Below are 16,307 nucleotides of genomic sequence, written 5' to 3' on the forward strand. Positions count from 1 at the left end.
TTAAGGAGCTGTAGGTGACTCACCGACAGCATTTATTGTATCTGATGTAAGCTGTTGCCTTGAGAATTTGAGGTTACATTGTGATATACACAAAATTTTCCAAGCGAGTGTAAACCTCTTGCTGCAGACTGTTTCGTGGAAACCAGCTAATTTAATATTTCTATGTAGAAGTTACTAGCGGTAAGAAATACCTAATTTGAACTGTTAAAAATACAGCGTTTTGGCAGAAACATGACTCGTAAACAAAGGAGGTACTCGCAGCCTGAATATGCAGTTTTCAGGGTTTGTCCTTTTTCGCCAGTTTGTTGTAGCAATGGTTTGCAAGTAATGTGGAAGTAGGATAGTCGACCCTGCCGCAATTACTAGAATGAAACACTTGAGGCTCTTAGTGTAATAAACAAATGCTCGTCATTTTTTATTGTGGAGGCGTATATGTAAAGGCCATGAAGAAAGTTGGTAAATTCTTGTGGCTTGACCCAGCTGACGAAAATTTATATTCGAGGTGCAGAATCAGATAATCAAGAAACCATGACCTATTAGCAGGGATAACTTTGTAGTGGATTCGAAGAGGTGAATGTCATATTTATAGTGTTCAAGAGCCGTGTAGCATAGTTAAGTAATTTTCGCCAATGAGATTAAAAATCAATTTCTGGATTAAATAATGGACATATTTAAAACTACAATATTTTAAATAAGTTGGATGTGTTACCAACGTGGTCGGCAATATTCTCTCTCGGTTCCTATCATCTTATCTCTGGTTAGACGACGGCGTATTACATCTGCAAGAGCAGGCGTTTCCAACCGGCAGATGTTTTGACTGCACTTGCCGGGACAGTTGAAGTGGTAGGATTCGATGGACGTCGCAGCCACCTTGTATTTCAGAGTTTGAAGTTTTTAATGTTTCAGGGCATTGAAATTTTCAAAAGGAAAATAAATGCTTCACTTAATATTAACTGTTAGGTTTCATGGATTTTATTAAATTCAAAAATGACAATTTGGGCAGAATTTTCCAAAGGGTTGCAAGTGAAGTTACCAACCAGAATTCAATATAAATAGGTATGACACGAGAAAATTAGTGCACATTGTCGCCACTCCCGGGGTGATTGTGCCACGTGAAAAATTTTACTGTTTTTCAAAATTAGAAATTGAAAGCTGCGAGGCTACTTTTTTTAGTGAAATCCCAGCACCCTAGGCAAAGCATAACTGTAAATATGGTATTTCAACACGAACTTTTAGGATTTCAATTGATAGAAATTTAAAGCAATTTTTTCAAATTGTTAATTTACCTATATTTTATATTAAATGTTTCCAAAACAATCGTGTCCAAGTAAGACACGGCAATTTCAACTGCGTACATCTTTCTCAGATAGAAACTGATGGATAGACGTATGTGGGTACATCCTTTGATGAACAAGGACCTTCCTATGGTGTTCAGGGTATTTATCGCAAGTTGAAAAAATTTCATCCGAAATCTTTTGAAAGTAGTCAAAGATGCGGACGAGTTAGACCCGGACCGGGGTAATGTGAATAGCTCCATTATAACCTAATGTAAAAAACTTGTAATGTACGTGCGGAGGCCGCACTTCGTCACATCCGGACCCACACGAACATTTCGTAGTTGCAGGCACTTTCCGCATTGTCTGAAAGGCTCCTTATGTACCAATAGTTGCACACAAAGCAGATGCGGATCACGTTGCACATCTATCACTAAACTACACTGTGCTGCGACACCAGCTAGGAATCGCTCCCGAAACTAAGTGAGAAAATGTGGAGGGTACTCTTCAGTCAATTATAAATATTTTAACACATCCCTCATCTGCCGGGACAGGTATAAAATTTTGGCAAGACCTCGGTTCGTGTTGACAAGTGCTTCCTCACTAACATAAGGAAGAGTTCATCCCACACTATGCATTGAATCTTGTAACTCACAATTCACCCCTATGTACAAGGTGCATAATGACAATCATTCGAGGTGCTTAATGCCTTCTTTAAGCTGTGAAAACTATGGAACTGTTGCTCAATATTAGTCTTCCCAGTAATCGGTAATTCAAGTCCTAGTCACCAATGTGAGATAAACCGCGGAATGTTGAGTGTTCTGTTGTGAAAGTAGGAAATTTAAAATGTCTATGTGCGCATTAAAAAGACCAAATATTTGAATTATTTACCATGTAATGCATGTTCAAACGAAAAGTTTCATTTATTCAGCATTAAAGTTCTGTTTGACAAAATGATGGAATAGTGGGTAATCTTCTGTGTAATTTTGTTACATGCTAAGAAATATAATTCAATGAATCACGATTACAAATTTGTGGAAATTGGGGAAAATATCTTGATTAGAATTCAGATATTTTTCACATGCGACTGATCATAAAGGGCCAAAAATTCCTGATGCAAGTTTTTCCGTTATCTTGAATGTGTACATGATCATTTTCATGGCTGCCCCATGAAGGTGGGGGGGGGGGCAGGCAGGGCTCTAGCTTGGAACAAATCGTACTTTTAAATTCACTACGGAGCGGTCTAGTGAAATTCCTGGTGAGGGGTCAGACATAACGGCTCTTGAGGCAAGGCTATTACTAGGTATACCATAATTTTTATTCAATTGATTCCCGAATTCATTTGAATTATAAATTAGTAAATTACTTGCTGAATTAAAGGGGGCAACTCCAATTCTCTCTTTAGCGTAAGACAGTGTGCCGACACAATTTCCTGTCTCAAAAGAAATATGCACGAGTAAAAGTGAATCCTTCAGCAGCAAATATGCAATAAAATATCAAATTTTAAAGAAAAATAAAATTGGAAAATGTCGATCCTTGTTCCGAGCGCGCGTGCGTCCCTCATGCAATATACCTAATCTTGCCAAAACCTCTTGCATGATGGCGAAGCAAGGAATCTAAAACCTCCTGTCCGGGTCATCGTTACGCACTATTTCCTGTCCGTATCGCGTCAGCTCTTTTTATTCAAGACCTGTGTAAAAAAATCTCCGTCAGGAATGACGCTCGTGTGGCGGCAGCCTTGAGATTTGTATCGAGAATCGGCACAATCTTTCAGACTTGAATGGCCTGTTGCACATTCACAGGTCACTCGAGTGACCCATGTTGCAGTTTCACATTACAATCCAGAGACATACAGCATGTGTTAAAACAGCTGCAGCATAGTTCCAGATTGCTTGTGCGACTCGCAATACAAAATGAGACGGGACACTTGAGAACAGTGATAGTTGCAGATCACTCGGACATCCGCGGTATTTTTGCATATCGCTTGACTAGCATTCAGTGAAGCTTCAGATCCCTTAAGTGGCCAGCAGCACGTGCCGATTACTTAACTGACCCACGGTGTATTCCCAGATAACTAACGTGGCGAATTCATAAATATTTGAGTGACACTTCTAGATAATTAGTTATTCGCCACACAATTGCATCGCTTGTGATCATAACGCTACAAGTCACGCAAGTGGCCCACAGCAAGTTCCCAATCAATGAAGTGGCCCTAACCTTGAAGAATTAACTACCCTTGCTGTGTATCCTATAGCATTTTCATTTCTTTATAGATGTCGAAACCTGATGAAGAGATGCAGAGTCCGATACCTTCACCCAAGGTAAGAAATATATACTTTTACATCCAAATTAAATTTATTTTAAAGTTGAATTGATCAACTCTTATTTTTTGTAAATAACTGTCTTGTTAAAATGTTTTTCAAAGTATAAATTATCTATATAAAATAAGCTAATGAACCCCACAATTTGAAATATAATGCCGAACGACGTAGCTGAGAAAAAGATGCCCATAACAAATATAGATGTCATATTTCAACCAGAAATTTTTGTCACCAACAATTGATGTGGTCATGCATATTTAACCTGTGGCCCTTGGAGTCATCCGTGACCTCAAACCTAGTTTTATAAAAATCTATTTTCTGAGCACAGATCACGTATAGGAGCTGCAGTTTATTTAGACTGATGCTGCACGAGCACAATTATCCACGGATGGGAAGTATACATGGAGGAAAGAATAATGGGAGGTGACGTGACAAGAGTCTGTTGAGAAAGCATGGGAAATCAGAGTTGCCAGTGATAGCTCTATTAAAGGGACCATGTAAGCCCAAACAAACCGTGGCTTCCTATACTTTCCTATGAGAAACAACCCCGTTTTTAAAAATCATTTAAATTTTCTTTTCATTCTAGGAACTTTTCTTCCATTCTGTGGATATTTATGCAATTGATCGAGAACTTCTACAATTTTAGCAGTTATTTGTTTATCGAATATTATCTTCAATAGGAACCTTTTTGTACAATTTACCCATATCTTGTGCCACAATTTCTTAGCATTTTAATTTTTTAAAAATGCTGCGTAAGAATGTAACCTCATTGCTGAGGGACAATGTTTAAAGACGCTTAAACAAGCGCTGTTTGAAAAAATTACTTTTTGCGATAAACATTGTATATGGAAAACATAAGTATATGCCTTTCAGCTGTTTATATAAAATTTTGTAGAAATATTTCCAGTGCATGCTGAACAAACTCTGACAATTTTAATTTCAAATTCAATTCAAAACTGTTTTGTCAAATTTTCGTACATACCACCTTTTTTAAAAGCAAAGTAATAAGTACAAAATGAAGGGGAAAAACAGCCCAAATTGTTATATTATATACTATAGGCCAGAGCCGACTTGCCGCAGCTCGTAGTATTGAGAAAATATTAATTTTACATCTACATAGCAGAAATTTCGGATGGGTACATAGCAGAAATTTCGGATGGGCAGCATGTATTTCAGTAATACGTTTTCAAGAATATGATAGTGGAACGGAAGCAAGGTGAAATTTGTACAGCCTACAGGCAGCAGATATCTTTTTGTTATTTTTCTAACACTGTGTCATTTTCCTTGACAATATTGTTGTAAACACGTTACATCGTGGGCTGTATGGATAAAATTTTGTTCAGCGCCCCTCACACCTGATAATAAATGCTCGTCTTCCATTTGACAAGCTCACTTTTTCGTAATTGCAACCAGATACGTATTTTCAATTAGTCCGCTGCACTTGAAGGGGCCTTGCCTGTGTGAGCCTATGCGTGAAGATGACTCTTTCCGAAAACTGCTCGTACTGTTCCGGGTTAGTTGCATCAGTTTCCAAAAGAATATTTCAAGCTGTAATTCTCGATGCATATTTTAAACTCAACAAATTGACTATGGGGTGAGAAATCGGATTCATGACCAGAGTTGAGATTAAAATGTTTCATTGAACTAATTCAGATTTTAACCCTCAAATTTGTGGCATGTTTACCCATCTTTTGTCTAAAAATGCGCATTGCAATACTTCTCATGTGACTGATAATGAAGGGCAAAAAGTACAGGACCTCCAACTAGTTTTTCCATGTCCACCTTGAACATGATTTTAAATCACTTTCATGGGGGCCCCCACAATCGTGGGGCGGGCAGGGCTCTAGTTTCGAACAGTCTTTCAGTAAACTATGGAGGGGCTATGAAATTCCTAGTTGGGGGGTCCGTCAAAACAGCCAATGTCGGGCTGGTTAAATTTGGTGGGTGGGGCTATGAGATTTTTAATTTCCCGAATTTTTTGTTAGGCTGTTACTAGCGGAATTAAAGGGGGCAACTCCAGCCCAGTCTCTTTAACATAACGCAATGTCTGACAAAATTTCCTGTTTAAAATTTTTCATCGCTGCTGAAGGATTCTTTTACTAGTTTTTCAAAGTGAAAAAGACTCCTAATTTCGAGAATCTGTCATCAGTGTTGTGAGCGCTCGTGTTACCACCTCATGCATTAATATACCTTATCTCGCAAAATACCTGTTACGTGATTGTGGAGCAAGGAATTGCAAACCTCGCGGCCGTGCCAGCTCTTTCAAGACGTGTGCAAAATCCCCGTCCGGAAAGACGCTCGTGTGGCATCGGCCTTGTGATTTGTTCAGACAATTGGCACATTCTTCCCCCCTCAAAATGAGTGGACTATTGCACATTTATAGATCACCACGTTGCAGTCTCTCATTTCAACAGAGACCTGAAGCATACTTGAAAATGAAGCTGCAGCACAGTTCCAGGTCACTTGTGCATCCTGCAGTACAGAATGAGACGGCTTCTTGAGATCCGTGGTATATTTGCATATCACTTTAGTAGCCCTCAGAAGATTCACATCCCTTTATTGGCCCGCAGCACTTGTGCAGATTACTCAACTGATCCACGGTGCATTCCCAGATCACTCACGTGGCGAATTCATAAATATTTGAACGACCTGCGACACTTCCAGATAATTCTAGTTATCAGTGACATAATTGCCTCACTTGCGTGTCCTGCAGCGTTGTAAAGATTACGCTAGTGGTCCAACACTTTTCGAAATCAATGAAGTATCCCGCACTCAAGGTTGAGCACCCCTGGTGTAGGTCAAAGAATTTTTTACTCAAATAAAACCAAATAAGGCAGAAACCAGGAAATATTAAATTCCTAATGCATTTTGACACTCATCTTCTGAAGACAACACCCAGTGTGTCTGAATGCATTAGGAATTTAATTTTTGTCATTTGCCTTATTCAATGTAGATTTGTTTTATTAGGCAGTCATCTGCTCTTCCGTAAAGCATTTTTATTTGTTCATAGGTTTCGCAACCAGCTGAAGTCGCTGTAAGGCAAGAGGCGGTTCCAAGAAGTCCGATGCCACCAAGCGAGGTAGGGCGGAAAGTGTATTATTCAAACTGGTTGCTTATCAAGAAATTGTTTACACCAATTGAAAAATATTCCATGCTATGTATGTTCCAAAATTAAGTCATGCGTTCTCAACCTGTGCGCCTTGGAGTCATGTGACCTCAGTTTTATAGATCAAGTTTCTCTGCACATTTACAGATCACTTAAGGGACCCACAGCTTATTTGGACGGATGTCACGAGCGCAATTATCCACGGACTAGGAATTCTAGCCATCAACAGTTCACTGGATTCACCCACGTTAGTTTCACATTTCAGTTCAGATACCTGCAACACTGTTCCAGATCCCTTGTGCGACCTGCAATACAAAAGAAGACTACGCCAATGATAGTTGCACTTAACTGGGGACATCCGCGGCATATTTGCATATCTTTATTTGCCCTCGGTGAAGTTTCGCACCCCTTAAGTAATCGGCACGTGTTGTGGGTCACTTGAGTGAGACACTGTACATTCCCAGACCACTTACGTGGCGATTTCATAAATATTTGAGCTGCCCGTGACACTTCCAGTTATTCGCTATACAATTACATTAGTGGTGTTCATAACGCTGCAGGTCACTCAAGTGGCTCACAGCAAGTTCCCAATCAATAAAGTGGCCCTCATTCTTCACCCTTGCTATAGACTATAGCATTTTCATTTCTTTATAGATGTCTAAACCAGATGAAGAGATGTCAGTAAGTCCAAAACCACCACCACCCAAGGTAATATAGAAATATATATTCATTAAATTTTTTTTATTCAAATTGATTTTTTAAAATTTAAATAACATTATATATTCTATATTTCTTACGATTATATTTCAATTATATTTCTTATGATGTAACAAAATTGCCCAATGAATTGATTTCAAATTTGTGGAAATTGGGAAAATATCATCTTGATTAGAATTCAGATGTTTTTCACATGCGACTGATCATAAAAGGCCAAAAATTCCTGATGCAAGTTTTTCCCTTATCTTGAATGTGTACATGATCATTTTCATGACTGTCCCATGAAGGGGGGGGGGGCAGGCAGGGCTCTAGCTTGGAACAAATCGTACTTTTAAATTCACTACGGAGCAGTCTAGTGAAATTCCTGGTGAGGGGTCAGACATAACGGCTCTTGAGGCAAGGCTATTAATAGGTATACCATAATTTTTATTCAATTGATTCCCGAATTCATTTGAATTATAAATTAGTAAATTACTTGCTGAATTAAAGGGGGCAACTCCAATTCTCTCTTTAGCGTAAGACAGTGTGCCCGACACAATTTCCTGTCTCAAAAGAAATATGCACGAGTAAAAGTGAATCCTTCAGCAGCAAATATGCAATAAAATTGGAAAATGTCGATCCTTGTTCCGAGCGCTCGTGCGACCCTCATGCAATGTACCTAATCTTGCCAAAACCTCTTGCGTGATGGCGAAGCAAGGAATCTAAAACCTCCCGTCTGGGCAATCGCGTGGCGGCGCCAGCTCTTTTCAAGACCAGTGCAAAAAATCCCCTGTCCGGAATGACGCTCGTGTGGCATCTGCCTTAAGGTTTGTATAGAGAATCGGCATAATCTTCTAGACTTCAGTGGCCAGTTACACATTTATAGATAACTAGTGACCCACGTTATGCAGTTTCACTTTTCAATTCATAGAGCTGCAGCATATCAAAAAATAAAGTTGCAGCACAGTTCTAGATGACACTTGTGACCCACAATACAAAATGAGACTGCTTCCTGACCTCCCATGATAGTTGCAGATCACTCAAGGAGATCTTCAGAGGATAAGACTATTATGCTGACAGAGTTTCCCGTTTGGATTGACTATCAAGTCTTCAGCGTGATACCCATCCTCTGAAGATGCCCAGTGTCCAAATACATCAAGAATTTATTTCCTGGTATTTGCTTTTTTCTGCCTAATATTTGTTGACTATTTTTGTCTTCTGCTCTTCGTATAGTATTTTTATTCCTTTGTAGATATCTGAACCAGCTGAAGTCATTGTAAGGCAAGAGATTTCAAGCAGTCCGACGCCACCAAGCGAGGTATGGCAAAAATATTTTTTAAAATTGATTCTATATTAAATTGTTTAATTTTAGAATACCTAATATGGAATAAAATCTTTCAATTATAACTCGTGGAACCATTCATGCTCAACATCTGGCTTTTGCAGTCATTTTGTGACCCGTGATCTGAAACCTAATTCTGTAGAAATCAATGTTCTCGGCACATTTACAGAACACTTAAGGGACCCTCAACTCATTTGGGTACACTTCAACTCATTGGCCACGGGAGTACGCCACGCCCAAGAAGTTGAAGTGGCCAGACTGGCGGGGGTTTTTCGTTCAGGAACCAGTTTCAATCAGATCTTAAAGCCTCAGTCCCACGAGAGTGGGCTAGAGGACCCTTGGTAAGATAAAGATAAGTATCTTTGTCAGGGTCCGCTATCGTCTCGGGAAGCATTTTTTATGGCTTTCAATGCAAAGGCAGCAGAACGAGCGTCTTTGTGAATGACCAAATAAGTACGGATTACTTCATGCCAGCTGTGGTTTTTGCAGTTTGTCCAACACTTTTATCAACTTACCTTAACAAGGGGTCCCCTAGCCCACTCTCGTGGGACAGGCTTTACTATAGTAACCTTCCTAGAGAAGTGGGATATGCTACCATTGTGTCTTTCTGCGATTTGTCAAACTGAGTCTGTCGGGACGTTTGTGTAATCCCATTACATCGTGGGCTATATGGGTGAAATGATTTTTCCTGAAGCCCCACCCAATTCATAAATGTTTGTCTGCAATGGGACAAGCTCATACTTCTTGAAAATGATAAGATTGAAATATTACAAGTAGTCCTTCTGCGCTTAAGGGTCCCCCCCTGCCTTGGCCGTGAGTCTATGCGTGATGGCACTGTCTTTTGAAAACTGAGCGACCTGGATAAAGTTTTCAGAAAGAATATTTTTGAAAGCTGGAAGTCTCAAGATGCATATTTTGTAAAACTCAACAAATTGACTATGGGGTACTCTATAAAGTTCATGACCTGAGGGAGATGAAATAGTTAGCATTTCCACAAATTTAAAGTCTTTCATTTTTAAAAATTCAAATTTTTAATGTGACTGTTAATAAACAGCAAATAAGTTCGTGACCTCTAAGAATCCATCTTGAACATGTTTTTAGATAATTTTCATGGCCCCCACAAAGGTGGGGCAGGCAGGGCTCAAGCTTTGAATAAATCTTAGGCCCTCTATTGTTTATTTAACCAGCTGAGGGGCCGCGACGCATATGTGAGTCAAAACTCTAGTGTACCAAAAGGGGCAGCAACTCACATATGCGTTCACCAAAAATGGTTTCGAAAGTGCCAGGAACGCACATCTGTGTCGGAGAAAACCAGTTCCTTCCCCCATATCTTTGTACTGCACCGGACACTAATACTTCCATGTCATACGCCCCTTTCCTTTCTCCATTTTTAATCTTTCAGACTGCCCCTCACTTGAAGATCTCTGAAATAAAAGGACACGGGAAAAGAAGAGTCCTGGGGCACATGTACCTTCCTACACATTGATAACACAAATACTCATGCATAGACGAACACAAATGAACAATTGAGTGTTGTTTGAAATCGGTTTTCTTCGAGGATTATCACGAAGACTACTTTGGGTTGGGAAGGTATTAGGAACTCAGCAGTGAAATAGAAGCATTCTTGGATATCAGATAATTCCCGTCAACAAAGGGAAACAGATTTTCTTGTAAAAGGCCTTGATAGACTATAGCATATTTCATTCTGTCAATTTATCAATGTCGCCAATTTTTATTAAATGTGTGTTTATCATAGAAATTTTACGCAACCTTTCAATAATTGTGTGTTGCAATTGAAAATTAAATACCTATAGCAGAGCAATAAAATCATGAGCGGAAACAGGGGGGACTGGTCGCCTCTACCGAGTGGCGTACGCAGGATCAACTTTCGGGAGAGGCATAAAAGACTTCGGGTGGGTGGGCACAAAAATTTTCTTCCTGAGAAATTCTGAGTTACTACCCTTCGAAAAGCATTTATATTAACAGAAATTGGTAAATATATAAAGAATATTTTCTTTTGATATTTCAATTTTTTTTACATAAATCTAGTGAAACTTTCATAGGCGGCCAACCCTATTCTCTGGCCAACTTACCTTTGCGGCACATTTTTCTCTGAACGGAATATAGGCTCCATAGACATAATACAAAAATAACCCCTATTTCGCAGCCACCTCTGTATGCGATCAGCGGCCAACCTGTTGTCTTAGAGGAGTTTCACTGTATAATTTTCCTAATTTTTAATGGGCTTGGAGTTTTAATGGGTCGGTGCATGGGCCCAGCCTCCCTGCCCCTACCGTCCTCAGTTTCCCCAAAAATAAATCTATCATAGGCGGAGAGTGGAGGAGGAAAATCCCCCCCCTCGTTCGAAGCGCCTGCATCCGCTTATGAAATAGTGTGAATCCCCTCTCTTGCGGACACCCTGCGGAACAAAACAGCAACCGTAAAAGAGGAGTGACCGTAAAGGAGTTTTTCGTTCGTGATAGAGAAATTCCTTTTGAAGAAAAATTCTCTCATCATTTGAACATCGGTGCAAAGGGTCAATATGTGGATCCTTTGATCTCAGATTTATTTTTCTTGTAATCTTGCACATAGTCATGAGCAGAGATACGGAAGTTCACGGAGGGGGGTTCAACATAATTTTTAGGAATTTATTCAGGTTTATTAGCTTTGCGTTGAGATAAGTAGACCATTCTTAAAATGCAGATAAATACCCCGTATTATCTGTACAAAATACATTCCAATTCATTGTACTAGCAAGTTTGAAAGAAACTTAACGTCAGTACCAGCAAGTGAAAGAAAGACTTTCCTTCCCCCTCCAAATCCTCTTCCACAGTAAGAGAGTTGGAATTCTTTTTTTTCACCTCCTTTTATTGTTAGTTTCTTATCAGGAAAAAAAGATTTTTAGCTATCTCAAAAACAGTTATTCAGTTGCCTATAATCAATTAACTGCATCACCTTTATTTTCACTTGCGACAATATTGAAACAATGTAAAAAAAAAATGAGCGACAGAGAAGAGCTTTTATCAAGCTCAGAAAATGAATCTTCTAAATAATCCGTTTCGGAAGAGGAAGACATAAATGATGTGATATGAACTGGTGCAAACTTAATGCAAGAAATCCTCGAGAAATATGCGAGAATATTATTAATATTGCAAATGTGCCACTAGTTCTCAATGCCTTGCAATGTGGAACATTTTACAGAATTTTTGTAGCCTACTGTATTTTTATGGGGACTTTTTCTCATTCTTTCATTTTTCTACTATCGGTTCAATTTACAAATTTAATAATTGCTACTTCAGGTGTCTTTAAAATTCATTATAATTTTCAAGTACTTCGTTTACCCCACATCTGTATGTTAGAGAAAATACTTCATTGAAATGCTATCAAAATTCATTTTGTGAGAATGGTATGAACTCATGTGTATATGTTGCAGTAAATATGAAAAATCAGTAATTACCCATAATCGCCAGTTATTATGCGTAATCACCAATCGCGTTGGTATAAAGTAAATTAATTTTCCTACATTTATCACCTTTTATCAGTGATTACGCATAATTCCCGAATGTTGTTGATAACATAAATATGGAACAAATCATGCAGAAATATCCCCAAATTCAACCACTTATCAGTTTTTTTCCGTACTTGATAGGAGGAATTGAATTAAATGAAAATAATGTTATAATGATAAAAACATATAAATTATTACCAATCTTGTAATGTTAGCTATCGTTAGAATGTTGGAATTACCTTTTGGGTGAGACAATATACTAGGGATAACAATGCGAGCATACCAAAAATTAAAAGAGAACAGCTAGATGCGTTTCGGAACTGTATGATCAGTAGCAGAGACAAATAATGGAAAGACAAAATAATCTTATAGCTGTAGTTACTCGCTGTTCAAGACAGTCAGACTGTTTGACTCTTTGTCTTGAACATCGGTATTTGTCTATTTATCACCGGTAAATGTGATATATACCGGGGGGGGGGGGGCACAGGTAGCAGTATACACGGCGCACGGAATTTTACTGGCGAACGTTGTCACTAGAGGCATACTCCCAATTAGAAAAAGCATTACTCAGATACTTCATGTTTCAAAGGGTTGTTAGTTACTAAAATAAAACACATTAATTTTTATACGGACACCCTGTGCCCGAAAATCAAATTAAAAAGTTGTACCCTGTCTGTGTCTCTACTGCAGCCAACAAAAACCAATTCCACGTGGTAAAACAGTTTACCCACATTCCAATGTTATTTTTCCCTAATTTTTCTTATTCGAATATCTCAGTGAATATTCCACTTGGAAACGGGGAATTTTTTGACATCATAAGGAGTCAGGGCAACAACTTTCTAGTTGGATTTTTGGGCATAGTATTTCCGTATAAAAAGTTTAATTTTATATTTCAATAACTATAGTACCCCTTGCAACATGAATGCTGTCCGCGCATTCACGACTTCAGTAAATTTACAAATTTAAATAAAGCCTCGTTGAAAAAAACGGAACAAATTGTATAAAAAAAATAATCGGAACAAAGATTACAGGATGTCCCGTAATAGGGGACACGTGGTCCGAAAAATTGTATGAGACATTTTAGTGGTCCTTGGGTTCAGAAAGGTTGAGAAACGCCGAACTAAAAAATTCAAGTCTTGAAAACGGAAATGACATAGCATTAAATTAAATTGGAGTTTTTTTTACTTTTTTTAGCCGTAACACAAATCCAACAGAATGATCAACTTTAGAAGAGTTATATTTTGAATCTGAAAGATCCTATATTAAATACCAATACAAACGCCTATAAAAAAGTTTGTACACACCTATACAAACAAAATGTTCGATTTTCATTATTTGTGAAATTAGTGGAACAGCAAATATAAGGTATATTTATAATTCAGATGGATTTGTGTACGACCCATTTCTGAAGCCGATGCGATAAGAAGCCCTAAAATAGATTGATGATCTAAAAAAAAATCAAACATAAATTATACGTTCAAGGTCTATACACACTTTTCCTCTATTTTTTTAACACCTAAATTATAAATTATCTCATATGCAGAACACCTAAAATACAAATTTTTCAGAATATTTCCCTCATCTATATTTCTAAATAGTTAAACCGGAACAAGTAAGTAACTCTCTACTTTGTCAGAACGATTCAGCAGGTTCAACAAAAATCCAGAGGTACATTATTGTTCAGCCTAAAGAATAGAGGCATTAAGTAGGCGTTACACAAATGCCACTTTAGTCAAATCCCTAGCACCCCTTGCTCGATGTCCTGCGGAGCAGAAGGGGGGGAAAGCATTTTCTAGCTGGCCACTTTTGAAACTATTTTGTTGAAGGTGAGGTGTTTTTTTTTTCAAACCATTTTGTGAAACTTCTGTGATCCTCGGAGGGTTAAAGACATATGAAATTGTTAGCAGGGAGTCAATCAAAACAGCCCATGTCTTCTCTGCTGTAGATAGATGAGGGCTCATGATCATTTGATTCAGTGTACTGAATTCTTTTAAGTTAGTCAGTTATTTGCTGAATTAAAGGGGAAATTCCAATCCCGTCCATTTTGCGTAAGACAGTCTAGCAAAATTTCCGGTCGATTGAAAAAACACGAGCAAACACTCAATCAGCAAAAAAAACAAATTTTAGAGAATTCATTCCGAAAGAATTTTATCAGTGTTCTGAGTGTTCGTGCGACCATCTTGTGCACTTAATATTATACCTCATCTCGTAAAAATACCTTACGTGATGAAAGAGCATGGAACAGTCTTTCGCCCGGGGCATGGCTACGTATTTTTTCTGTCTGCATCAAGTGGCCGTGCCAGTTCTTTTCATCCATCAAGCCTAAAAATCTTGTTTGGCATCGGCCTTAAGATTTGTATTGAGAATCGGCACAATCCCCAGATTAATGGCCTGTTGCACATTTTATAAGTCACTCGAGTGAACCACGTTGCAGTTTTACATTTCAATTGTCAGCTATAGCATTTTTATTTCTTTATAGATGTCTAAACCAGATGTAGAGATGGCAAGTCAGACACCTTCACCCAAGGCAAATATATATTTTTAAATCAATTTTTTTATTCAAAGTAGATTTTAAAAAATTTTGAACTAATTGATTGCTTATTGAATAAATTCTTTTAGAATGCAATGTTTTTAGTCATTTATCAAATATACATCTGATTTAATTAATAGAGGCTAATCAACTCTCCAACATAAATATGTAATTTTTATAATTGGTATAGCCATGCATACTCCACCTGGAGATGTGACCCAAACCTAATTTTACAAAAATCAACTTTCTCAGCACATTTGCAAATCACTTAAGGCCTTCTGCACGATGCGGATCTGCATCTGCATGCCTTTTCACAGGAGCACGTATTTGCTGGTGTTTCACCTGCATCTTCACATACAGCGTTCACTGAAAACAATGGCTGAAGTTTTTTATAGTATTTAATTTTAGGAAATTGTTTAGTGTGGACCTTTTCAAATTTCTAACTTCATTCTTCCCTTGTCGGCAAAACAGATCTGGAGGACTGCTCCCTTCGTGCTAGCTTGGGTTTTTCTTGTGGTATCCCAGAGGAACCTTCAGACTAAACTCTCGACGCGTCGTGAAATCTCCTGATATTGACCGTTGCCAGACTAGGTTCTAAGATGTCGGATCTAGACTCACAATAATTAAATTGAACAAAATAACCAGGGCGCGGAGCCCAGGTTGATAAGATGCTTGCCTGAAGTACGTATGGATATTTAGAGGAGAATTCGATACCCGGTTCGTCCTTAAAAAAATTTCCTGACTCAGATGCAACAAAAACCTGTGACATGACCGCAGGGGATAAAATGCTACTGCAGGGATTCCCATCGACAGGTTAGCGCAACAGCCCCTCAATGAGTATTAAAAAAAACAAGCCTGCCGTTCATAATTAGCAATAAATTGTAGACCCCGGTCTAAAGAATTAGCCCTCGTATGCAGAAAATCGCTGTGGTAAGACTAATATAAACTAAACTGAAATTCTTAAACACCTCCAGATTAAAAAGTACCATTTCCAAGGAAACTTTTTCAAAGAGATCTGCAGGGATAGATTTGGAGGGCTTCCCAGAAATTACACGATGCTGGTCTGAAAGTCAAACTACTTCATAACTTTGCTCTCGTTATTAACATGGGAAGATGCCATTAGTATCCCAATGTTAATCTTACCCATCTGACTATCCCAATCTTTCTCCCCTTAGGCTTCGCACCCTCAAACTTAACCTTCTCAAATTCCCTTGTAGTAGCTTGGAAAAATTCCTTTATAATCGGTACTATTAATATACAAGCATTTCCAATAAAAATTCATTCGAATCCATATTGTTAGTTTATAATCCCAATTTTCTTGCTGTCACTGAAACCTGGTTTGTATAAAAAATATTAGCAAATTCCAAAATCTTACCTTCTAACTACCTTGTATTTCGAAAAGATAGGAAACACCTGGGGAGGGGGCGTTGCCCTCGTCTGTAATAGCTCCATTCTTGAAATTTCTTTGGACATTAATCTTGAATTCGTTGGGGCTGAGTGGCGTTGCCCGAACTGCATTGCTATTGTAAT

The 16,307-nt window shown here is 38.3% G+C and overlaps 1 protein-coding gene across 21 annotated transcripts in view; it reads left to right on the forward strand.

The window, feature by feature from the left end:
* LOC149074111 (uncharacterized) overlaps window positions 1-16,307 on the forward strand; it is a 235,467-nt gene that overhangs the window by 23,549 nt on the left and 195,611 nt on the right. For 14 of the 21 annotated variants that reach the window (XM_089246127.1, XM_089246131.1, XM_089246138.1 and 11 more), the window contains exons 9-13: window positions 3,548-3,595; window positions 6,606-6,674; window positions 7,356-7,409; window positions 8,650-8,715; window positions 14,727-14,774. In XM_089246127.1, coding sequence (XP_089102253.1) covers window positions 3,548-3,595; window positions 6,606-6,674; window positions 7,356-7,409; window positions 8,650-8,715; window positions 14,727-14,774 — 285 coding nt within the window. The remainder of the gene's footprint in view (window positions 1-3,547; window positions 3,596-6,605; window positions 6,675-7,355; window positions 7,410-8,649; window positions 8,716-14,726; window positions 14,775-16,307) is intronic. The other 7 variants (XM_089246128.1, XM_089246134.1, XM_089246149.1 and 4 more) reach the window with 5 other exon arrangements.

The sequence above is a fragment of the Pholcus phalangioides genome, unplaced genomic scaffold (genome assembly GCF_987345545.1).
Source record: "Pholcus phalangioides strain wild (caught in Gottingen) unplaced genomic scaffold, Ppha-v1.0 ptg000017l_1, whole genome shotgun sequence".
Lineage (NCBI taxonomy): Eukaryota > Metazoa > Arthropoda > Arachnida > Araneae > Pholcidae > Pholcus > Pholcus phalangioides.